At 49.6% G+C, this 26,166-nt stretch overlaps 1 protein-coding gene across 9 annotated transcripts in view; it reads right to left on the reverse strand.

Moving 5' to 3' along the window:
* Bcat1 (branched chain amino acid transaminase 1) overlaps positions 1-26,166 on the reverse strand; it is a 70,544-nt gene that overhangs the window by 38,963 nt on the left and 5,415 nt on the right. The window contains exons 1-5 of one of the 9 annotated variants that reach the window (XM_060384470.1): positions 11,103-11,491; positions 10,957-11,025; positions 10,582-10,634; positions 6,571-6,730; positions 4,727-4,927 (exon numbers count right to left, since the gene is read on the reverse strand). In XM_060384470.1, coding sequence (XP_060240453.1) covers positions 4,727-4,927; positions 6,571-6,597 — 228 coding nt within the window. In that variant the 5' untranslated portion in view covers positions 6,598-6,730; positions 10,582-10,634; positions 10,957-11,025; positions 11,103-11,491. The other 8 variants (XM_060384472.1, XM_060384471.1, XM_021654195.2 and 5 more) reach the window with 8 other exon arrangements.

Here is a 26,166-nt window from a genome sequence, read left to right on the forward strand (position 1 = left end):
ACACGCCCTTGCATGGCAACCAAGAGCTGCTCCCAACGAACCTACATTTATACACTTTAACTTGCCTTGCATGAGCAGTCCAATGTCCTCATTCCTGTCTCACCACTCCTCCTTACTCACTCTTTTTTTTTTTTTTAATTATAGGAAAGGGAAGAAATGTTAGTTCACAAGCCAATGCACTAGCCCACTCCTAGGTTGCCTAGCAACCTGTGATGCCATCACATGCCGATGCCAAGTGCCAGGTGTGTGGCAGATATGGCTCGGCTGTGCACCAGACATGAAAGGGCCAACCTGCCACATCGTCTCTCCTGCACTTTCTCTGCCTCGGTGTCTCTCCCCTTCGCTCCTGAACTTTTCTCGGGGTGCGGGAGGCACCATGCTCCTCTTTCTCTTTTCCTAACCTCTCCTACTGACTGTAGTTTTCTCTCTCTCTCTCTCTCTCTCTCCATTCCAGATCTGTTGACTGCATGGCATTTTTAAAATATCTCATAATACGTCCTGCCCAAGTGGGCCCAAGCCACTGTCTGTCTCAGTAGGGACCCTGCACAGCAGCATGGGCATTTACAGACAAGAGTGCAGCTCTCAAACCCAGAGCTTCATGTGTGATAACGGAGCATTCTATAAGGACCTAGCTGTGTCCCTCCCACAATCCAGCTCTTTATTTCCCCTTTTATTGAAAATAGTTTTTTTCTCACATACTATATCTTGATTACAGTTTCTCCTCCTTCTACTCCTCCCAGCACCCCTCACCTTCCTTCCTGTCTCTCATTAGAAAAGAAAGTCTTCTAAGCAATAGTAATATAATAAAATATAACAAGATGAAACAAAAACTAACATCAGAATTGGACAAAGTATCAGTAACAAAGTAACAGAGTAAACAGAAGGAAAAGAGCCCAAGAGAAGGCACAGGATCAGAGACCCACTCATTTGCAACCCAGGACCAAACTGGAAGCCTGGTGCAACCCCTGCAGGCCCTGTGCTGCTGTCTCAGTCTCCGTGAGTTCACACCAGCTTTGCTCGCGATGATTTAGAGGACCTCCTTTTTCTAGTGTCCTCCACTGGCTCTGGGTGAGTAGAGAGGGTAGAGGTCAGGGGTTCCCTGAGCTCTGAGGGGTGATTTGATGGAGACATTCCATTTAGGGCCTGGGTGTTCCAAGCACTCTCAGTTTTTACACATTGTCTGCCTGTTCCCATCTGCTACAGGGGAAGCTTCTCAGATGGCAGGTGAGCAAGGCGCTGCTCTGTGAGTATAGCAGAATGTCATTGGGGTCATTTTATTTGGCGTTTGGTTTTACCCTAGGCCTCCGGGCTGTCGAGGGTTCGTGGCCACACAGGCAGTGTCAGGTCCGATCTGGTTTTTCGAGGAGATATTCCTGATAACACAGTCTAGCCATCAAGCCACGGGAAGGACTGCTGCGTTTCACGGGCTCACTAATAATACGGAGAAGCTTGTGGCTTGTGGCTTTGCTCTGTGGCAGAATAACTGTAATTTGAGGCTATTTTTGGTTTTGCTTGTGTTTTCAGGCTAGAGGTGGGACGTGGGGCTTTATTCAAGGCAAGTGTTCAACACTGAACTTCATCCCATACCTAACTTTTTTTTTCTGTGATCCCAGCATTCGGAGGGCTGAGCCAGGAGGATTGCCATGGAGCCAGCCTCTAAGAATAGTAACATGAAAGGGCCAAACTGAAATTTCAGTTGATCTACTCCAAAACCCAAAATTTTTAAATCTCAGAAATAACCTTAATTCTTCCTCATCCACTTCTTAAAGGCCAGCAGCTCCCAGAAGGCGGTGCTATGCATTTGAACTACACAGCCTCAAAAATCAATGATAATCAGAAACCAAGAGTCAGGGTCCTAAAGGCCACCAGCAGCCTTTCCTGAAAGGGAATGGCCCATTCATCTGCCCTTTGATGCAAAGAGCTTGGCATTCATATCCTAACAGCCCAGGCAACGCAGCTGGGAATGAAACTAAGAACCCTAAATCCCGATGGCCATGGCAGTGTATCCCTGTAATCCTCGTACCTGGGAGGTGAAGGCTGGAGAACCGTGAGTTCAAGGCCAGTTTCAGATATACCATGAACTGGAAGCTAGCCTGGGCTATATGAGATCCTGTCCTAGAAAGCAAAACAAAGTACCAAGGAGCCATTTGGTAGTCTTCTAGAACAAAGGCCACCCCTGGGTCAAGGGTCACACAATGCACACTGTATTGGTGAAGTGTGGCTGACCCTAGGGTCAAGGCTGGCCCCTCCCACTTCAGACTCAAGAGTGCTTACTCCAAGCGTCCTCCAAGCCTGGAGCAGGCAGACAACCCCACCCTGACAGAGAGGGGGAAAAAAACAAAAACAGCAAAGACACCGTGTCCTTGAGAAGAGCTGGGAAGTAAAACATCTCTAACAGCCTCACCACTGTTTATCCCACACAAACATGCCTGCGGTGGGAATCCCAAGCCAGAGGCTGGTTCAAGGAGAGATCAGGCTGCTTCCAGCCGGGAACCCCAGCCTGTCTGCTCCCCTGACCACCTCTCTACACAACTACCAGCCAGGCCCAACCCTGCTGAGCACCCCAGATCACACAGGTCTGGAGCATTCAGGGTGGTCTGACCACAGGTACCTCCCAGGCCTTCCTACTGGGTGCTGTGACCCATTTAGTGACAATTTAACAACACGACTTCAGCTTGTCTTCTCAATGGGGGACAGCCCCGACGCTCCGAGCCCCAACCTGAGGACACTTCACCATTCGTCAACCGAGTCTCTGTAGACTTTGTAGTCTTTGTAGCTAGAATGCTTGCTATCCATTCTTTTACTCTGTGCTTGCTGCATACTTAGTCACTCATTTGGAAGACAGAACCTGGCCCAGCCTTTGGACGCACCAGACAGCTCCCTGCAGAAGTTGTCTGTGCTCTCCCTCAGCACCACGCACGCTCTGCAGCAGCAGTTCTCAGCCTCTTAGCTGCTGGCTGTAAACCTCTGGGGGGAGGGAGGGGCCTAACGACCCTTTCATAGGAGTCTCCTATCAGATATCCTGCGAATCGCGTGCTTATGTTGATCATGACAGTAGCAAAATTACAGTTCTGAAGCAGCAACGAAGTGACTTTACAGCTGGGGGTCACCACACCGTGAAGAAGTGCGAAGGGTCACAGCATTAGGATGGTTGAGAACCACAGCTCCAAGGCCTCAGCGGACTGCCTGACTGCACACTTTCAAGGACACAGAGCCTCCACGGGGTGGGCAAGATGGCTCTTCACGGTATGATGAGCTGAGTTCAAACACAGAGACCCACTTAAGGGCAGCTCAGTTCCCCCAAGTTATCCCCTAATGTTCACACAGATACAGGGCGTACATCACCCCAACAACAAGTAAACGAATACAAAATATTTAAAGATGCCATCGCTACCGATCATAAACAAAGGTATTAAGTCATAAATGACATAAAGGTGTTAGTCATAAATCATTATGACAAGTTCCATAAGCCTCCAGGGAGCAACTGAGACAGAACTTGAGCTCTGTTCCCCTGGTGCTTCTACGCCCTGATTTCTTTTTTATTTGAAACATTTGCTCTTTTCTGTTTTAAAGCTTTTTAATGTGCGTGTGTGTGTGCATATCTGTTCATGAGTGTGCGCTTCCCCAGAGCCATGAAGAGCGCATCTGATCCCCTTGCAGCTGGAGTTGTGTGCTGCCTGATGTGGGCGCCGAGAACGGAACTCAGGGCCTCTGCAAGAGCAACCAGTGCTCTTAACCACTAAGTCATCTCCCAGCCCCTGATTCCCACTTCAGATCATTGAATGGGTGATTTCCAAGTTACGATGGAAAATCTGAACTCTGACCACAAATAACTAAATAAGAATGGTCTAGATATAAAGGACAAGCTCTGTAAAAAACCACTGTGTTGGAATTCAGTTTTCAGAAGTGATTATTTTACCATTGCTATTGATGTTTTGCCTACGGTCATTTTTTTTCAGTCCCTTAGTAGATCACTGTTTATTTTTAGCACCTTCAAAATTCTGGAAGAAGCCGTCCTTTGTGTGAAAACAGAGTAAAATGAAATGATCTGGGGCAATGTTCTATGGACCGGGTAAACTATACCAGCAGATGAACCAAGAAATGGATTCTCCAGACACGCAAGCATGAAGGAGCACACTCAATTCCATCCCATAAGCAAGACCACAGGCTGGCGTGAGAAAGCAGTGAGCCTGGACATCCCATCTTATGACCCTTCTCAATCATGCAAGGTCTGAGAAAAAAAAGGGGGGACTTAATAAAGTACCAATACTCACACTTTGGGATTCCCTGAGGTATCATTCTGTGGCCTGGGCTGACCCAGAAAGAACTACACAGTCTAGGCTAGCCTTGAACCTTCTACCCAGCCCCGCCAAATGCTGAGATCACAGTCATGGCCACACTTGGACTTCTAATTTCCCTAACCATCCTTTTAATAGGTTCTAAGTTAATATACACACACACCCACACACCACACACCACACACCATACACACACACACCACACACACACACACACACACACACACACTTTTTTTTTTACTAGCAATTTAGATAAACCAATAAAACCTGCAAAACTAGTCCTTAGACTTATCCTCAATCCATTTGGCAGCAGAAGTTTGAAGACGTTTACGACAACCTCCAGTGAAGACAGCAGGGCCTGTCCCACCCCAGAGAAGCCTGCAAACCGGGGAGTGACTTACAGCCCGGGGCGGCTCCCAAGAACTCACCTCCACGGAATAGTGCAGAACCGAAGCAGCAGGATGTATGGACAGGTTTTCAAAAGGCCTAATGTGAGGCTTCTCCCATCCCGACACGGAGGACCACTCCACCGTCAGCATGTGGTCGGTAAACGAGGTTCCGAACACCAGCGAGCTGGGCTCAGGCTTTTCCTTTAAGACGGTGGCTGGTGTGATGATGAGGTCTTTGGCCTGGAGAGGAAAAAGGAGCACTGTGAAGGGGGAGTGACTGGAGCCCACACTGTACTGGCTAGATGGTCCAAAGGCCCAAACATGAATGGCATCCGCCAAGGCTGACACGAACTAGCCCAGAGTTTAACACTAGGGTGTCTGAGAACTTGCTTCAGCTGGGGTGAGGCCCTGGGGTTGACCCCACTACCACTGAGAGATAGGTAGGCAGGAGGTTCACAACCTTGCCAAAAGAAAACAATCTCAAACAACAACCCAGACACAACACTGTGACATGGTGAGAACCTAATAGGCCAAGCCTGTGCTAGGAGTTCAGCCACGCGGTCAAACATCTCCGCAGCAGGGCTGGCAGGATGGATCCGCTGGTGACGGCACCGGCCACTAAGCCGGAAAACCTGAGCTTGATCCCTGAGACCCACACGGTGGATGGAGAGAGCTGAGAACTGATGCCCTCGCGTTGTCCTCTGACCTTTACACAAGCACAGTGGCACGCCCCCCCAAGTAAATAACTGTAATTAAAAAAAACAAATAAACAAAAACAACACGTTGGAGCTGGAGAGCTGGCTCAGTGGAAACAAGCACTTGTTGCCCTTGCAGAGGATCCAGGTTTGAGTCCCAGCACCCACAGAGTAGTTCATAACCATTCATAAATCCACAGTTCCCGGGGATGGGACGCTGGCTTCCTGCCCTCCACATGCACCAATAAAATGAATCTAAATCCCTGTACTCGGGAGGCTGAAAGAGAGCCACAAATGTGAGGCCAGCCTGGGCTACAGAGCAAGTACCAGGACAGCTGAGGTAGCAAGGCTAACTCACCAACCTCAGCAACGACTTTGGTTCTAATGCAGTGAGAAGCCAGCTTCGGGGATGGGCCAACACGAGAGAGGTGGGAAATGATTGGGGAAGGGGAGGGTCTGCGCCCCAGTCCCACCAGACTCGACAGATGGTTCAGAAAGGGGCAGCCTCCAGACCTCACTGCAGTGGAGGGTCTTCAAGGCTGAGCCCTGGCTGCTCCGTCTCCCCAGGCCTTCCAGGCACAGGTCTCCTCCAGATGCAGATGCCCGGCAGAGATGGACACAGCAAAGAAGCACTCTCCTCTGAGGATGGCCGAGGAGAATGGAGCCTCACATACAAACCCTCTGTTCTGGGGAGAGGAGACTGTAAACAAAAGCCCTGCTATTCAGTGAAGCAGAAACAAGGGCGGCAGGAAACTCAGCCTTTCTCCACAAGGCCAGTTGGGCCATCACAGACGCCCAAGGCCGCCTCAGTTCTATCACTGAGAGCAGCTACAGAACAGGAAGACAAACAAGCAAACAAAAAAACCAGCAGTGGAGATAGCTTTCGGTGTTTGTTAGTGCATGTGTGCGTGGGTGTCGGGGGCAGGGGAGGGTTCTGTCAGTTTCTTGTAGCTCAGGCTGGCTTGACAACTCTCCACAACTGAGGGTAGTCTGCGTTTTTGTCCCACCTCGACCTCCTCAGAGCTACAGGCCTGTGCCATCGCTCAGGTCTCTCTGGCACCCAGTAAGCAAGCGCTCTGCAGACTTCCATACACCACCAACCCCACCCGCAGTGTCTGACAATTGTCAGCAAAGTTACAGACAGACACACAGTTCCCGCTGAAAGGGGACACTGCATTCCAGGCGTACCTTAAACACTGCAAAGCCAATGGGCATTGGCTTTCTACATGCTTATTTATTATTGTATGTACACACACGTGATATGCACAGGTGTGGGCAAGCCACAACATCCGTGTCGGGGTCAGAGGTCAACCTTCAGGATTCGGTTCTCTCCTTCCAGCATGCGCACCTGGAAGCAAACATGAGGTGCCGGGCTCACACAGCAATCGTTTTTACCCCGAGCCATCCATGCCCTGACTTTCTTTTTACATGACGTAATCAAGGATGCGCACAGCTCTTCAAAAGACAAGGGGAACTTTCCCTCTGCCAGTCACTATAAACCAGCTCCATCTTAACCTGGAGATGACTGCACGTGATCCTTTTATCTTTACTGCACTTCCAGGCTCTACCACGCCTCTTCCTGACACGAAATGACCAGATGACAATAAACAGCTTTATAGAGCGAGGAAGGCTTCCTCTCCTCCCTTTATCCATCTCTCTCTTCCAGGCAGCTACCATGATTTACAGCTTGCCTGCCCTGATATTTTCTCCTGAACATTAATAAAACTGCCCTCAAGCTTAAAAAGACAAACTTTACCATCACTAAATTAGGAGATTTTGAAAGTAAAACTCTGGCTTTGCATCATAGAAACTGAGGGTAGCCACGTTTTCTTCTTCCTGCCTGTCGTTATTCTCCTAATATTCTTAGTGTTTTGAATTTTATTCATTTTTTTAATTTATATATTTTATGTATGAGTGCTCAATCTGCATGTACAAATGGGTGTCAGAAGAGGGCACCAAATCATGTTATAGATGGTTGTGAGGCACTATGAGGTTGCTGGGAATTGAACTCAGGACCTCTGGAAGAGCAGACAATGCTCTTAACCGCTGAGCCATCTCTCCAGCCCCTTGAATTTTATATATAAGCTTTAACTGGGGAGGCATGGTGGCTCAGGGAGTGTGTGGAATGTATCGACACTGCTGTAGGCCCAGCCCTTACTTGTTAGACAATGCCACTGCAAGCCAGCGAGAAGCACACTATCCACACCTCACCTAGTATTTTTGAGCTACTCTGTAGCTATAATGGCACTGGTCATTAGAAACAAGTCCATGCTCTGCTGGCGAAGGGAAGACAAAGAAATAAGCAGAAAACTAGATCAAAAGGTGACTAATGCTCTTAAGAATTAAAGTAACTGAGGAGAACAGGCAGGGAAGGTTGGGTGTGGCTTTGCAGAGGCCAGCCTAGCGTCTCTGAGCAGTCTCGAATGTGGAGAGCAGGATGCCTGCATACCTAGGAGTAATGCATTTCAGGAAGATGATCGAGTAGGACATAGCAAACACCCTTGTGACAGGAATACAGGGAGGAATGAGAGGACGAAAAGGGAAAAAGGTCACAGAGGTCCTATGGCTGCTGCAGCTGGGAAAGACAGGCCAGGGATGGTCCAAGATGGATGGCTACGTCCCTCCACACCAATCACATTCCAACTCTGAGACCTCTAGCTCTGTTTAGCTGAGACCATAGCTTTTGCTATCTCCTCCCCAGGAATGTCAATTGTCATGAGCTCTGCAGGCACAGGAGGCCTCATTCATCACACCACTGCAAGCACCAGCCTGTGGGAGGGACTGTCACCAGGCATCCTGCAGAGGCAAGACTCTATTTCCTAGTGACTTAGCAGTTGAACAAGCATGGCAGCTAGGGCAAGAAGATGTAGATGAGAGAATCTGAGCAATGCCGACTTTTTCCTGCATCATCAGGCTTCTCCATTTCCACACCAGTGATTTTCCAGGCCTGGGCCCTCAGGCCTGTGAGCTCAGCTGGGAAAGAGCGCTTGGTTCTCAATTTATCTGCCCAGCTAAAAACCACATTTGAAACTTTTTTTCTTTTTTTTTTTTTTTTTTTTTTTGAGCAAATTATCCTACCCTTGGCCCCTTGGAGGTTCTGGGTCCATTTTGAAATGTGATCTAGATAATAGCCTTTAAATAAGTAGAGAGCACACACATACACAAAATAAGTGAACAAACAAATATAAAAACATTTTAATTTAAAAGGGGAGAACACTTTTTGGCTTGATGCCCATGATGAGAAGGCGCCTGAGCACTTTCCACACTGGAAACAACTAAACTTGCCCAGAGCCTTGTCTGCAGCGGCTCTGCAGTGAGCTCCTGCACTGCTTTCTGCGTCACTGGGAAAGAGCCCCTGCTTTTTACGGATCCTCTCTGAGAACACAAGGTCTGAAGACACAGCTTTGGCCTCAGTCAGGGGAATCCAGGATGCTGAGAGCTCATCTCTTTTCACGAGGACCCTGGAGTCCATAGTAAAACTCAGAGGCAATAAAGCAGCCCCATAAAAGAACAAGGGGAGGGGAGCTAGAGAGATGGCTCAACCAGCCAGGAGTGCAGGCTGTTCTTCCAGAGGACCCAGGTTCGATTCCCAGCCCCCGTGTCAAGGGGCTCACAACCATCTGTACCTGCACTTCCAGAGGATCCAATGGATCTAGTCTCCAAGGGCCCTCACATACGTGTGCACTGACTTACACACACAATTAAAAATAAATCTTTAGAAAAATAATGAGGTGGCTGGAGAGATGGCTCAGCAGTTAAGAGCACTGACTGCTCTTCCAGAGGACCCAGGTTCAATTCCCAGAACCCACATGGCAACTCACAACTGTCTGTAACTCAGATATACATGCAGGCAAAACACCAATGCGCATAAGATAAAAATAAATAAATTACTTCAAAAGAGAGAAAAAGAAAAGAAAGAAGCGAGGAAAAGGGCCTGCAGGGAGGGTGAAGTGCACAAGCCTGGCCGACTGCTTGCTCCTTCCACAGAGCCAAGTCGTGGAGGGAAAGGGGGAACAGGTCCTCCGCACGCCCTCAGACACCCACACCACGCAACACTCCCGCAATAATAACAAATACATGGAAAAAGTTTAAATGAAAAAAAAAAAAGATTTAGATTTTTTTTTTAAGATAACTGTTTTCTGGGACTAGGTAGAAAATCTCACCCTCACTTTAACCGGGACCCCTCACAGTGGGAAAGATCAGGGCCTAGGAGAGACCTGGGAGGTAAAAGTAGGTCAGAAAAGAGAGACAGACAGGAATCTTCGAAGCAGGAACCCAGGCTAAGGGTGTGACTCAGTAAGAGACGCTCCTAGTTCGGCGTGTGCAAGGGCCTCGGTTCAACAGCTGGCACCTTGCAAAACCAAGATGGTGCTTCCAATAAAAACCTAGCAGTGGTCAAGCTTTGCTACTGCTATGCAGAGGGCTGTTATCAATACACACAACCAAGTATTCACTTTAGTTGTTAAATACACAATCATCACTGTAAACTCTACCTTGCCTTGAGTACTTTATATAAAAGCATAAAGTCCTTTCAGTTGAAAAACATACAATAATTTCTCTTGAGAACTTGATTTACTGAATCTCTGTCTTAGAAAGGTTTACAAGAGTCCAAGGCCAGACTGGTTTACGTGGCGTTCTAGGACAGCCAGTAGACCCCAATCTTTTCATAGCGTAGAACAGAGTCCTAGAGGTGCTCAGAGAACTGACCCCTGCCTCTACTGGCTGGTCACGTGGCTCATACATGCCAGGAAGGCTGGGTCGGAAGCTGTCGAGCAGTCTAGGGCACTACAGGGGAATGTCTTTAGCATACCAGAAATCACACAGGCGAAATCCACAAACTCCACTGTAGTATATATATTTTACTAAATCTTGGTCTAAAACACACTGCTTGTGAGCAAAAGCAATCTCGACTTCACACTGAGTGTTCCCTGTGGTACAAAACTGATGAGTCAAGTTCCGGCCCCCCCGAACTCTGCCAGGACGTGAGGTCACAGGAACATTCTGTACTATGGATGACAATTGACAGTGGGTACCAGAGCCAGGAACGTGGCAGAGCCAAGCACCCATGAAGATCTGCAACCCCGGGGGGCTGGCAGGTAAGGGTGGAGATGGGCTGTGGGGACTTCGATGCGATCTTTATCATTCTCCCTTCAATAACTCCCCCGGGAAGCATGAGTCTGAGTCATACATAAAACATACCATTCAGATGGAAAGAAAATGCAACACCGGAATGTAAATGTGCTCGATGATTCCTAAGGAGAAAAGGCATTGGGCAGAGTGAAGGAGGGAGGAGGAGGAGGAGGAGGAGGAGGAGGAGGAGCCCTCAGGTTCCTATATCTACTCTTTTCCAATAAAATGTATGATTAATAAAATAAAACAAACAGCTTACTGGTAGATAAAATTTTGTCTTACTGGCTAGCAATAATCTCAAATAACTTTTTCCCTCCCTGGCTGTAATTTAAAATTCAAGAAATCCAAGTAAACTCACCCAGTTAAAACTCCCCAGTCCCAGTCTCAGCCTGAAATGAGTTAACTCCATAACTCAACCTCCCGCCCCCACCGCCGCTGCCTTACCCTAAATGTCTCAGCCACTTCGCAGCCTCTTTCTCCGGCACACGGCGCCGAGCATCCATTACTGCAGTCCTTAAAAATAAAAATAATTGAAACTGCGTTAAGCAAAGCCAGGTCGGTGACTGCGGCGACCTGGTCAAGGGACTCACCATCACACAAGACAGAAAAGCCAAGCCCGCACTTTCCAACGCCCAGGCCTGCGCCAGCAGGAGTGACGGTCCCGGTTCCCACCCGGTCCCAGGTCTGGCTTTATATCTTCCAGCAGCTTAGGGAGGAACTCCTTAAATTCCGGGTCAGCCCAGGAGCCAGGCTTCACCAGCAACGAACAAGATGGCAATTGTCTCCCGAAAGTCCCCGTAAGTCGTCTAGACCGAGAGTTTAAGCCATTTATAGAAAGAGGAAAAAAAAAATCCCCGGAGCGCGCTCAGCCTCGTGGTCCTGTCAATCACGGGCGCACAATAGGCGGGCTGCCTCAAGGGTGAGGGGACCCTGGCTGGCTGGAACCATTCTCTCCACCCGCGGGGTCCCCGGAGCTTAGGCGCAGCCAAAACCTCACGCTTTCTGGACAAAACCTCTCGACGCTGATCGCAACGATGTGAATTAAAGATAACGCAGCTCGGAGAGAGCAGGGAACAGGCGGCGCTCAGGCAGCGGGGCGCTGGCTCGCTGAACTGGGAGGGAGGGAGGGAGGGAGGGAGGGAGGGAGGGAGGGAGGGAGGAGGGGGTCCCGCTGGCAGGGGCTGCTGCGGCCGCAAGGTTGGGGTGGTGAAGGCTTTCCCTCCTCCTCCAGTTTTCCCCTGACTCCCCGCATCCCCGGGGACGACTTCTGGATCCTCGGTGAAGGACCACGAGTCTCCCCACATCCCAGTGGCGACCCCCGAATCCCCACATGACCCCTCAGTTCCCAGTGGAGACCCCCAGGATGACCCCAGAATTCTCCGGTGGAGACACTCGCAGCCCTGGTTGGCTACTGGCGGGCACCCATGAATTATCCCCGTCCCCGTGTCCCCTCCGTGGCGACCTCCACGGCGACCCTGGGTGTCCCAATGGCAACCTCTGAGTCCTCCGTGGCAACCTCTGAGCATCCCTCACCACCCCCACCCGCGGCACCTCCTCGTGACCCATGACGCCCTGCGGTGACCCAGAACCCCATGGCACCCTCCCGCAGTGAACCCCAAGTGGGCCCCACGCGGGACGCTGGTCCCGGCGCCCCTCGCCCTTCGCCACGCGGGTACCTGGCGGGCCAGGGCTGCCGCTGCCCGAGCCGAGCAGGCCATGACGAAGCTGCGGGCGCGTGGGGACGCGCGGTACGGCGGTGACACGTGGCGCACGGCGGGTCCCACGCGCCCCGGGCTGGGCTTCGGCGGGGCGGGCAGAGGGAAGAGGGGAGAGCCCGCCGCGGGCGCCTGGCGCAGGCAGGAGCGCAGCCGCCGCAGCATCTCCGGTCGCGGTGCGAGCAGTCACGCGGGGCTGGGCACGCGCGCGAGGGCCCAGGAGCACCGGGGTCCTACTCGGGCACTCCAAAGGCCCGGCCCCCGGACGCCTCGGCGACACATTAACATCACAATGGCTCCGTCTGGGACCCCAGCAAACAGCAGGGTCTGCAGCCGCCGCAGACGGGCGTGTGCGTCCGGCCTGCCACCGACCTGCCGCGGCGGACCGCAAACCCTAAGGCCGCCTTCTACCGCTCGGCGGCGAGGTGCCTGTGACCGAGCCACCCCGCCCGCAGCCTCGGGAGCAGCCTCCGTGCGGGTTCTCTGGTTCGAACACAGCAGCGTTCCTGCTAGCGGGGTGGCCGTCGCTTTTAACCCCAGCCCTTGAGAAGCTGACGAAGGACGGTTGCTGCGAGTTCGGGACTAACCTGAGCTACAGTGAGACCCTGCCTCTGAAACAAACAAAAACTAGAGGCTGGCATTCACGACCGCAGCCCCCGCCAGCTGGCCTCCGTTTCTGCCTCCACTGTTGACTTTAATGTGGGTTCAGTAATAACAGGCCTCCATTCTTCCTGTTGCTCAGCTTCCAGACTTGTGCCCAGGGTCTTTGTATTTGCACTTCTTTTCTCAGGTAAAATGAGATTTATGTTCCTATTGTGTAGACTGTTTTTCAAACCAACAGACCGCAAAGACCTTCTGAGAACCAGGTCAACTTAACAAAACAAAACGCGGTTTTCCGAAACTGGCCGACCACAACCACAGTAAGATCTTGTAAAAACGTGTTTATGCTAAAGGGGAATGGCGAATGTTCCGATTCTGTGAAGCCTTGCTGGCTTGCAGAGGCCATGGAGGAAGGACCTCTGTGAGATGTCTCTTCCCCCGCTAATGGGACGGCAAGCTTTTCAACAGCATGACAGGGACACACAATTAATAGTAATGAGTTCTCAGGCATACTGTTTTGGCATTTTTTCCTGACAGTGGGCTTAATTGCAGTATTAAAAAGAGGAGGTAAAACTTAGAACTATTTCTGGCTTTAGTAAAGGAGAGGGAGAGGGACAGCTTTGGCACCCTCTACCCTGCTCTCTGAAACCCCTGGCCTGTTCCAAGAACTGGAAGCCTTTCTCTTGTATGTACTTCTTAACTTTTTTTTTTTTAATATTGAGTCATATTTGTGCATCGTTACTAAGGTACACTATAGTCCTGGGGATTCTTGGTCAATGTCAAGAATTTTACTCCCGCCAAAATTAATAGTGGTCACTGGGCTGACGTGGCTGATCTTGAAACAGGGAACTTGGGTGGACACCCCAAAAGCCAACAGGAACGAGTGACCCCCTCCCAAAAACGTCACCAGGAACTAGGCCATAGGTCACCAGCTACAGGAAGAAGATAATAAAATCCCCTACCCAAGGAATAGCCTGGAGGTAACGAGAATGGGAAGGCATCTTATCTCAGGATGGGGCATCTGTGCTGGGCAGCCCACCCACCTGGTAGCAGAACTTTCAGGGCACTGAAATGCCTAACATTCCTGAGGTCTAGAGATAGCTTGCTCAATGTTAGTTAGCCACAATCACCTTGTAACAAGCTTGCCCTGCTGAATGTCACCCAACTGTAACTGCTAAGCTGTAATTTCCCAAACCTCACTGTCAACCAATAAAAACCATCCTCCCCCTGATCTCCAGGCTCTATACTCTACACCACTGCATTGGTGACAGTGTGGGCCCCAGGTTGAGCTTGTAATAAAAGACCCTCTGCATTTGCATCGGGATTGGCTCCTTGGTGGTCTTTGGGGTCAGCGAGACTTGAGCATAACAAAACCTCCTGTGCCAGCATGAGTTACAGCTTATGAGTTGTTGGCCAAAGGGCCCCTGTGGAAAGCCCCAAACACCACAGGCTATGGCCACAGCTATTGGTCACTCTCCACAGCCTGATGGTAAGTCCCCTGTGCTGAAGGCACAACTTGCTCACTTATCAAACATGGGGACACGGAGCTGATGCCCGGTTGAATCTTCACGACCACAGACTAGCACGCGTGGTACTGGAAGGTACTGTGCATCCGACCTGAGGATACGAGTCATCAGTATCCTCCCTGTGTCAACCTCACTGCAAGACACACTAGTGCAAGAGCAGCCCAAGGGTGACTGTTGGACCCAAAGATCCCACAAAATGGTGGTGCTGGTGACAATGCCCGCTTAGGACTCTGACTTGACCAGGTAAATGGAAGGAAAAAAAAAAAACAAACTAAATTCAGCATTGGTTGGGAATCCCCTCTGGCAGGACCGTGGGTGCCAGGAGAGCCACTGGAATACACTTCCTCTCCCGCCTCTAACCCTGCCCTAACGCTGAGGCTTTTCCTCCTGTGCCTCTCCTTCCCTGTCCCCTTAAAGCTGGCGAGACCCCCCCTTCCCCATCCACACATACCCTACCCTGCCAAGACAGCCCAGCAGTTTGACTCCTCAAACAGCCTTCAATTAGTGGAAGCAACCAGTCACTTGTGTAGGAGGCTTAAAGGCCCACTCTAGGAGACAGAGGCCCATCCATGACGCTACTGAGGTGGCCAAAAGCCTGAGACTAGATAGGCCACAGGCCAGGAGGAAACCCTGCTGCTACTATTCTGCTGAAGGGACACAGCAGTGAAATGACTCCAAGTGACACGTCCCCATGCCCAGAGGGCAGAGTGTCACTGATCAGAGAAGCTTCCTGTGGCAGATGGGACTAACAGCTGGCCCACAGCTGGACTGTCAGCAGGTGAGAGGCTCTGCAGCACCCAGCCCTCAATGAGATACCTATTAAACCCTCCCTCAAGGCTCAGGGATCTGTGCAGAGGGGAGGTGGAAAGATTGTCAGAGCCAGAGGTGCAGGATGGCTCCTAGGAAACAGAGTCTTCCAGACACAACAGGATTGGTGCACATGTGAACCCAGAGACGGGGAACAGTCACAACACCAGGTTCAAACCAGACAGGGTCCCAGCCCTGAGACGGGGGAGGGGACGCAGCTCCCAGGCCGTACCAAGAAGCTGTTTGCGATTAATGCCTCATGGGAAAGGAAACATGGGTGACTTCCAACGGCGTGTCCAGGAGTGGTTGGCCAGCACAAGATGGACTCCGAGTTTCTGTTTTGTTTTAGTTTGTCTGTTTGGGTTTTTCTTTTTGTTGTTTTTCCTGTTTTGTTTTGTTTTGGTTCTGGTTAAAGAGAGAGAGAATATGAAGCAGGCTGGGCAAGGTGGTGGGGAGGATCTGGGAGGAGTTGGGAGAAGGAAAAGAATATGACCAAAATGATATATGAAAAAATTCAATAAAATTAATAAAAATAAAATAGACTGTCTGTGGAAGGAAGAAGAGGCCAAGGGCACACTGTTCATTGGTCTCTCTTCCTGGCTGTGGCTACAGTGTGCCCAGCTGCGTGTGCCCAGCTACGTGTGGTCAGCTACTTCTGATGCCAAGACTTCCCCTCCACCTACAGCTAAAATAACCCTTTCTCCCCTTATGTTGCTTTCCAAACAATGATAACACTAAGTTATGAAAATGTACGTACAGCTGTGACTGTGACTACAGGTATCGTTGGAGGCCAGAAGAGGGCATCAGATCTCCTGAGGCTGGAGTTAAGGTCAGTTACAAACTGCCCACTGTGGGTGCTGGGAACCAAACTCAGGTCCTCTGCAAGAGCGGTGTGCGATCTTCAGGCTCACTGAATCCTTCGGTTGTTTTTGTCACAGTGTTTTATCAACAGACATGCATGGCTGCCCTCAAGCGGGCGAAGAATACTGGCTGCATGGAGGCTGAAAGCAGCAGCTGATGGAGACTGAGAATATTGGGTGACTGGAAAAAAATTGTAGAAAAAACTTTTGTAAAGCTTGATCACTGATGTGAAAATTGTTTTGTTTATTTGAAATGACTGTTTATAATTTCTCACTAAACACAATACAATTAAAGGTTTAAAACAGAAAGTGGAAAATGTAGTGAGTAAAACTGATTCCTTTAAAATCACAGTTATGTCGTGTGAATATGTTTTGTTTTATTGCCATGTGAGAATCTTGAGAGGTTATAAGTGCAAGTGCCCCAACAAGGGCTGGCGTGGTTGCTGCTCCCCCTGCTACTGCACCTGCTGCTGCTGGTCCCTGCCGCTGCTTTGGCTGGTTGCTGATTGTCATTTGCTGTTTGACAGATTGCCGGTGTCTGGCTGGAGATATCCTCATGATGAAGATTAGATTTTCCCCAAGGAACTCGATATCTCTAATTAACAGGAAATAATCTCAAGAGAACTGTGCCCCTTCTCCCCTCTATCCTTCTTTCTCTCCTACCTAGTGTAGGGGAAGGGGGAGGGGAGTTGGAAGGGATACGGGTGGTCTGGAGTTAGGAAAGAAACCCAATAAAGTAGCGGAAAGCCTGACTACAGAGGTTTGTTTCACGGTATCTTTTTAAAACTGACTATACTGGCTGGCTTTGTGTCCAATGAGGCCAGCGGTATTTCATTGCCGGCCATCTTGGAGCCTAGAAACCTCCGTTTCAGACATTCTCGTCCCGATTTCCCACTTGCCCTTCCAGCTGTACATTTAGCAGCCCCTGACTCAGCACTGTCGCCCACTGTCGTAAGGACGTCAAACCCCGGACACGGCCCACCTAAGCAAGCGGTCTATCCGGCGCAAACAGGTGGGGGGACGTCCACCCATGCTAACAAGTCACACAGGAGCAGGGACTGGGGACACGGTTGCACAGTGGGTGAGCACTGGTAGCATCACGTACCACACAGCTCAGAAGCCTGGGAGAAAGGGTTCTGACTGTCTCCACAGGGAGCAACGGCTGCTTGAGAAACAATGAGCTCAGCCTGATGGAATATCATGAAATGCATTGTGGGTAGAAACCGCATCCAGAACCCCATTAATACGTGCAGCTTGGAGGCCTCAGTTTAAAGTTTTAAAAAGAGACATTTTCATATTTCTGTCATTTAACTGTAAAATGTGATTCAAACACAAACGAAACTGTGGATTTAAAAATCAGATAATGTTATGGACATTTTTGTAAATGCACTGCCTAGTTTTAGGTCAACTTGACACAAGGTAGGGTCATAGAAGAAGGGGCAACCTTAACTGTGGAAAAGCTCCATAAGATCAAGCTTAGACAAGCTTCTGTGGCATTTTCTTAATTAGTGATCAGTGGGGGAGGGCCTGGCCCATTGGGGATGGAGCCATCCCTGGGCTGGTGGTCCTGGGTTCTATAAGAAAGCAGGCTGAGCCAGCCCTGAGGAGCAAGCCAGTAAGCAGCACCTTCCATGGTCCTGTATCAGCTCCTGCCTTGGGGTTCCTGCCCTGCTTGAGTTCTGATCCCGATTTCCTGTAACAATGGAATACAATGTTTAAGTGTAAGCCAAACAAACCCTTTCCTCCCCAACTTGCTTTTGGTCATGGTGTTTCATTACAGCAATAGAAATCCGAACAGGAAAACAAATAGGTCACTGTCCATTAGATTTCACAGAGGAACAATTTTTTCCCCAGAGGAGGGCAATCTCCCTGCTTATCAATTAGTGTTATTAATAAGCCACAAGTAAAATAAAGCAGAGACATTAGGCCTCGGTCACTCCGCTTAATGCAATATTAAGAAGAGATAATTTAACAGAGTGTGTGTATGAGTATGTGGTGTGTGTCAGTGTGTGTATATCAATGTGATGCGTCTGTGTGTGTGGGATGTGTGTGGGATGTATGTGGTATGTCAGTGTGTGTTTGTGCGTATGGTATGAGTGCGTGTGTTTCAGGGTCTCTTGCATCGGAGGCTGGCCTCAGTTCTATGGAGCCAAGACTGGCCTTGAGCTCCTGACCCTCCCACCTCTGCCTCTCAAGCTCTGGGGTTAGAAGCATACCCAGGGCCTCGTGTATGCTAACCAAACACTCTACCAACTACACTGCATGCTCAGCCCCTTTCAACGGTGTTTTCACTGTTGAAGCTAAAGGCAAGTAAATCCACTGCAGGGTTAAGAACTGAGTAGAGGATAGGGTAGAGCCGAACGGGGCTCTGAGAAAACACGCGAAGCAGATGATCTGCTAATACACTGGACTAGGCTGCAGAAGGAGATGGAGATGCAGAGTAAGGGAGAGCTGTGTCCTTGACTGCTAACAGTCTGGGCTAGCGGGAGACTCCTTAAGACAGGAAAAGTAAATAAAACTCAAGAATCTCGGGAAGTTCCTGAAACTCACAAGCTCTCAACAGCCTGGGACTGGAGAAGTGCTCAGAGGTTAAGAGTGTGCATGCTCTTGCAGAAGACCCTAGGCAACACTGAGCAGCTTGCAGCTGCTTGCAACTCCTGGGGATAGGATGCCCTCTTCTGGCCCCCACAGGCAAATGCATTCTCACACACACACACACACACACACACACACACACACACACAAATATATTGTTAAGGTTCACAAGGCCAGATGAGCAATAAATTTTAAGGAAGACTTTTTCTAGCTCTATGGAGCTGCAGGGAAGTCATCACCCAGGCTGGATGGGGTGGACTCCTGTAAGCAACCCCAATAAACTCAGTGGTTCACTAAGCTAGACGAGGGTAGAATTCTCTCTCTCTCTGCTACTCTATAAGAGATGAATAGAAGAATCAGACAACAGAAGGAAACAGCCAGATTTCAGCAACTTTCACACAGAGTGGGCAGGAGGCAGGACAGGGGAAGGGCAGAGGGTAAGACAAAGAGGATGGTATGGGAATGGGAAAAAAAGAAGGAATTTCCAGGAGAGCTCAGTGGAGACATTTGGAACGACGGACTCTCCAGATGCTGTGGTCTGAGGGGATGAAGTCTGGCAGGCTACACTGATGAGACTCTGAGCCTGGCCAGAGAGTCCTCCTCCCACCCCCACCCCTGTCAGGTGACTGAAGCAATGAGCGACAGTGAGAAAAGCCTGTGGTTCGCTACTTGTCACTTCTGATCAAGTCCGCCTGCTTCTGACAGGGTATCTCGTTTAACCCACGCTGGCTGCAAACTCACTACATACCAACGTGTGGCCTTGACCTTTTAGTTCTCGTCCCTCTCCTCCCAAGTGCTGCAATTACAAGCATGCCCCACCATGCCCAGGTTGTGCCGTGTGCTGCGGGCAAACCCAGACCTTCAGACATGCTAACCTACACCACCACGAGCTTGAATCTCCGTTATCTCCTAACAGCAGCCCCTGTGATGAGAACTGCAAATCAGCTCCCAGAGAAGACGTGGCCCGCTCTTGCTTTTACATTGCTGCTATTTCCTGTACTCTGGATTTGTTCTTTCAATGTTTTAATTTGTTTGCTTTTTCTTCACAAATCTCTTAAATCCAATTGTCCCTTCTGCAAGAACAATCGATTAACACTCCATGACCTAATCTTTAAATCTCCTTACCTCAGCTCCCATAGACCTGCGCAGGGCAAGCCAGCCGGGAGGCAGGTTCACAGATGACCTGTAACGAGTCTCCTCAGAACACCGCACGAAATTCGGCACAGACACATGGCAGTCGCTGTCACTGGGGAAATGAATGTGCCAAAGGCTTCTGCTACCCCAAGCTCCTCAGGACAGACACCCGGGCCTGCTCCTCACTCCTCCTCCTGCCTGTCTCATTATTCTCAGTACTCAAAGGACAGCCTTGGCTTGGAAAGCCCCAGGCCATCTTCAAGCTCTTTTCACAGCAGTGACAGATGGACAGAGAATCAGAGTCTAAGCAGAGATTAGAGATTTCACCATGTGTTTGCAAGCACTGAAGCTCAGAACTTTGCATTTTACAAAAAACAGACTCACATTTCAAGTTCTGAGAGGTAAACATTAAGCGTAATTAAATAAGGCTTGAAAAAAAAACAGGTATTTCCTTTAACATTTTGTTTTTCACACTGACACTTGAGTAGGTACTGATTTTTTTTTTGTCTCAAACTCACAGAGACCTGCCCGCTTCTGCCTCCTGCACACCACGCTAGATGGCGCTCTGTTTTTAGAATTCACATCATAGAGCGGGTGAGGCAGTTCAGTGCCTAAGAACTCTTGATGCTCACGCAGAGAACTGGACTCTGGTTCCCAGCACCCACACAGGGGAGCTCACAACCACCTGTAACTCCAGCCCTGACGAAATCTTCTGACACCCTCTTCTTGTTGGTCTGAAGCTTGTATGTTGTTGCCTGGATACACCTAACCTTGTTGTGTGTACCTACCTGATTGGCTGATTAAGTGGCCTATAGCCGGGCAGTGCAGGATGGAGTGGGCGTGGCTAAGGTTCCCCAGCTTTGAGGACAGGAGAATCACGGGAAACAGACAGAAAGAGAGGAAGAAGGGTGTCACCAGAGGTTAGCGCGGTGGAGAATCCATGTGGGCTGGGAGAAAGGACTCCAATAACAGCGTGGAAGGCCCAGATGAAGAATACAAGCAAGTACCATGGGATTATAGATGGGAGGCAGTCCAGATAGGAATGATTAAGGTGGATGGCAGGGGCTGGGGGCTGGGAGAGGGATGATGAGGTTATTGAGACAGCATAAATAAGACATCTGCCCAGCGCAAGGTAAATAAGACAATTATAAATCTAACAGGTGTCTGTGTCTTATTATCTGTGATAGCGGGTTACATAAAACTGCCACAATAATTATAGGGCTAATAATAAATAATAAACATTATATAGTCCAACACTCACTTTTTATTTACTACAGCATCTTCCGGTCCCCACAGGTACTGCACTCTTGCACAAAACTGTGCACAGACACAAAATGGGTGTCCCAGGAGGCCCCATGATGACCACATAAAGGTACAGGGTGCTGCTCAAGCCTGGTTCTGATATAACGGCAGGAAATGCCTCTGCCAGCAAGCATTGACTCTCCTTGACGGTCCTGTAGGGCAGCCCGGCCCGGCAACCGTCGCCTGTGCTGACTGCAACGCCACTTGCTTCGCTGTTAGTGACCAGCCGCAGCTCAGCAGTCGCCTCTGGAGAAAGCTTCCGTGTGCTCTCTGCCGTGTGTTTAACACCACGGGCAAAGGCAGCTCAGCGCTAGGGTTTATTTGGCGCACATGTAGGGATCAGAGTCCATCACTGACGGAATTCAGGCAGGGCCTTCCCACGGCGGCAGTGGCTTTAGTGAGCGGGCCCTCCCACATCGATCAACAACTAAGAAAATTACCTTGGTCAAGCCTTGGCCAGCCTGAATGGGGCGTTTTCTCAGCTCAAGTTCCTTCCTCCCACATGACTCTAGTTTCTGTAAAATTGACAAAACCTAGCCAGGGCAGTAAAGTGTAAGATCTCCTCCTGCTTGCAACCCCCTGACATATTTGGGCAGGAAGGAGGAGGAATTGCACACCTTCATCTGGGCCTGGCACACCCTCTCCTATATCTTCTCTTTCTCCCCTCACATTGTACGTCATCCCCACGAGACCTGTGCTACTCAACAGTCTTGATCACTCCCTGGTTACCGTGAGGAAATACCTCACGAAAGCAGTGTAGGAGAGGAAGGGCTCACGTCAGCTCTCAGTGGAGAGCAGAGTCCAGCTGTGGTGGGGTGACATGGGGCAGGAGTGTTAAGCTGCCAGGCCTCACATTTAAACAGATCTGAGGCAGGCCTGTGAAAGCAGGGGCCATGCTGGCTTTCCCCTTCTCCCTCTGCCTCAGCCTAGGACTCCAATGCTGTGGGTTATTCACAATCAGGTGGGCCTTTCCCTCCTCCCCGGGTTAATACCCCAGATAGACGCCAGGGGTATCTACTGTTCTGGGCCCTCCTCAGTGTAATTAAGTACCCAATCAAAATTAATCAATTTCATAAACCGTAACTTCACTGCTTTGTTCAGAGACTCGAGCCCAGGGCCATAGGCTGTCTCCCACACGGGGATGCTAGCTCCTAATTGTTAAATATTTGCATCTCGGTGGGAGGAAACTAGCTAGGGGTGTATGAGAGGGGTGTCAAGAGGGGAGGGAGTGCATGGGAAAAGAAACAACACAAATAATGGGGACATTGGAGGCAAAAGGGTACAGTGGGAAAGGCGGGGACAGAGAGATGGGGGAGGACAACAAGGAGAGGCAACAGAAACAGAGTATAAAAATTCGGTAAGGAGGCCTATTGTTCTGTAGTCATTTAATAAGAGGGAAGGAAGGAGGGAAAGAAGGAAGGAAGGAAGGAGGGAAGACAGGAAGGAGGGAGGGAGGGAAGAAAGGAGGAAAGAAAGGAAGGAGGGAAAGAAGGAAAGAGGGAGGGAAGAAAGGAGGGAGGGAGGAAAGGAAGGAAGAAGGGAAGGAAAGGGAGGGAAGAAAGGAGGGAAAGAAGAAAGGAGGAAGGGAGGAAAGAAAGGAAGAAGGGAAGGAAAGAGGGAGGGAAGGAGGGAAAGAAGAAAGGAGGGAGGGAGGAAGGAGGGAAGGAAGAAAAGAAGGAAGGGAGGGAAGGAAGGAGGGAGGGAAGGAAGGAAGGAGGGAGGGAGGGAATGAAGGCAATGGGGGTGCTGAGGAGGGTGCAGTGTGGCCACTGCAAGCCTGCTATGCTCCCTGAGGTGCCCTAGTAAAAAAATACAGAGCCCAGACATGGAAGACCGCTGCATGTGGCCCCCACCACAACTTTCTGAACTGTCACTCAGGCAGGGCTTTGGGGTGACACAACTGCCTGAACCACTCCTGTTCATGAAAGTAACCCCTTGTTGTATCAACATTTTTGGGGGGAGATGTGAACAAACATCAGTCAATCCCCAACAGGGTAGCAGCCAACGACAGACCCACCAGCATGGATGGCTGGTTCGTAAAGGCTACCTCAACCATAATTTCCTACTTTCAGATCACTTCCCCCTTCAGGACTCCAAGTGAGGGTCCCGTGACCCTCCTGCTACAAGCTGCACTTGTGTCAACAGGTCCATTTCCATTACCACAGACCTGGCTACCACTGTGTTCACTGCCCAGGCAAGGTAGTCTCTGCTCTAAACAGCGTGTGGATGGCCCTGAGGAAAAGGCCACACCCCTCATCCATGACCTCCTGCCTCTCAACAGAACCCCTCCAAAAACCTCCTTAGTTCACAAGACTGGACCTGGGTGAAGTCATTTCTTTCATCCGCCATCATTCTGGCTACGAACTGCTGTGCCCTATCAGAAATGACGTAACCAGGCACCCAGCACTCCGTGCTGAGTCATTAAGCCCACTGCAAACACCAGCCTGCTGAGCGTACCCATCAAGCTTCCTGAGGCAACAGCGCCAAGGGCATGCCTGGTCCTGGCGAGCTCCTTCTAATGCCTTTGCCAGTTTGGGCAGGGAACTGTCAATCACACATCCGAAGGAGCTATGTTCATCTTTAGGGACCTTGACACTCAGGGAAAACTGGACCCCCGGCTTGCTGCAGGATATTTGATCACACTGTGAAACCCAAGATTAAGTTATTTATAAACAGGGAAAACCTGTTTCTAGCTGAGGTGCGGCTCATCCCCAGCGCACAGCTTTAACCAGAGCTTTCTGCCCGAGTAGGATTAAATAAAGTCCATGATAGGTCACGAGCAAGCAACCAGGAAGCAAACATTAAAAAACAAAAAAATAAAAAGTAAACAGAATAAGAGGATGGAAAGAGAGGATCATGGGAAGCAGAAGGGAGGGACATTCAGTTTGAGGGTTTGTTTTTTGTTTTTTGTTTTTTTTTTTGAGATGGCATGGAGAGGAAGAGCTTCCTTTCGGGGGCAAGAAGGGACGTCAGCTGAGAAGGAAGGTCAGCGGATGCTTCCTCTGCCTCTCTGAGCTTTTACCTCAGCATCTGGCTCCCGATTGGTAAAATTGAACATTTGAGATTTTGCTAAAAACAAACACTGGCTTTTGAGGGTAAGCCAGTAGAATGCAGAACTAGCATTCAGGCAAAAACATTTTTAAGAGTTAAGAGAGACAGAGAAGGCTGGGGAGGTGGAATGCTTGTCCAAGGCGCCCAGGGCTCTGGGTTCAAGTTCCAGCACTGGCAATCTTAAATGGTAATAACAGTAAAATTTGGGAGGCCAGGAAGATGGCTCAGTGGTTAACAGCACTGACGGCTCTTACCGAGGTGCAGGGTTCGTTCCCAGAAGCCCCATGATGGCCCAAAATCATTTGTAATTCTAGCTGTAGGGGATCCACTGCCCTCCTCTGCCTTTGCAGCTTCCGGCATGCACATGGAACATACACAAACATGTAAGCAAGCTACCCACACACATTTAGAGAGAGACAGACAGGCAGGCACAGAGTGAGAGAGAGACAAAGACTCAGTAAAAAAGATCCACCCAAGAACGTGATTTAGCTTCTCCCAACCACAGTCAAGCATCAGGTTCGGATTCATAGGCATCATTTTAACAGCTCTTACGTTACATCTCAAAGGCTTGGCAAGAAACTGCTTTTCCTTTTTCCTCCTTTTGCTCTAAAATAAATATGCAGTTTCTTTAAATTTACTTTTTAAAAAATTTATTTTTAAACAGCGTCTCATTACATAGCCCTGGCTAGCCTGGAACTCACTACATAAGCCAGGCTAGCTTCAAACCCACAATAAGCACCTGCCTCTGGCTTCTGAGGACTGGTATTTGAAGGCATGCCTTACCTTTCCCAGATAAATGATTTATGCTTGTTTTTAATTGTCTGTATATGTATGTGCCTGTGAATACAGAGCCTTCCAACACCAGGAGAGGATGCCGGGTCCCGAGTGCCAGGCTGTTGGGAGCCAGCAAACATGGGTTCTAGGAAGTAGCTCCAGTCTTCTCTAAGAGCAGTAAGTGCTACAGAGCACCGAGACCCTTTTCTTTTCTTTTCTTTCCTTTTTTTTTTTTTGATAAGTGGATGAGTGCAGTAGTTGCAACTGCTGGGATCCTGTTCCACCCTGCCTGGGAGTGAGTTCTGAGAGAAGCAGAGCTGGGAGGAAAGACAGGGATTTACGGTGGCTGATTAGAGGAGGGATCAGGACACAATCGCCTAAGTTAGTCATTCTTTCTGCCCCAGTGACCTCTGTGGCTTTCTATTTGCAGTGAATGCTTTGGTTTTCTTAGAGGGTGAAAAGCATGTGTGAAGGAGAAGAGGGAGGCCTGTCTGCCAAGATGATCCCTCCCTCAGATGTTCTCTGCCAGGCAAACCTTGGGGAGATTTAAATAAAGGCTTACCAAGGACAAAACCACAGGCTGCAGACATGGCTCAGTGCAAAAGGACATTTCTGCCAAGCCTAACGACCTGAACTTGATCTCCCAAACCCACGGGGTGCTGGAAGGGAACTGACACCCCCCCACACACAAGTCAGACTACGTGTGAATTATAGACACATAGACACACACACAATAAACGAATGTTCTCTCTTTAGAATCACATTTTAAAGACCTGGTTTGGCTTCATTTTTATTTTACTTTAAGACAAGGTCTCACTATGTAGCCCTGACTGAAGCCTAGAAACTGGTCAGAGTGTTCAACCAACACACTGACTGGAAGGAAACCAAAAGACAAATTCAGGACACTAAAGGGCTTTCAGGAGAGCTCGGTCATGGCAGCAAGAGGTGTGTATTTGTAGATAGTAGAGGACAGGCAGAATTACAGTGGGGTGTGGGGAAAGGGGCCTGTCTTCTCTTGGCATAGAGGATAAATTATTTCTTCCTGGCACCAGAGTTCCAGCCTAAATCGGGATAGTTCTCTAAAGATCAAGCAGAGGGCATTTTTCTTTTTTCTTCTCTTTTCCTTCTTTCTTTCTTTCCTTCCTCCTTCTCTCCCTCCCGCCCTCCCTCCCTCCCTCCTTCAGATTATAATACACCGTTTCCCCCTTCTCTTTCTTCCCTGCAAACCATCACCCATGAAGCAGATGGGCCTGCAGCCGACACCACAGCGCCTTCCACATTTCCACATGG

This window comes from Meriones unguiculatus, chromosome 5, assembly GCF_030254825.1.
Source record: "Meriones unguiculatus strain TT.TT164.6M chromosome 5, Bangor_MerUng_6.1, whole genome shotgun sequence".
In the NCBI taxonomy this organism is placed as follows: Eukaryota; Metazoa; Chordata; class Mammalia; order Rodentia; family Muridae; genus Meriones; species Meriones unguiculatus.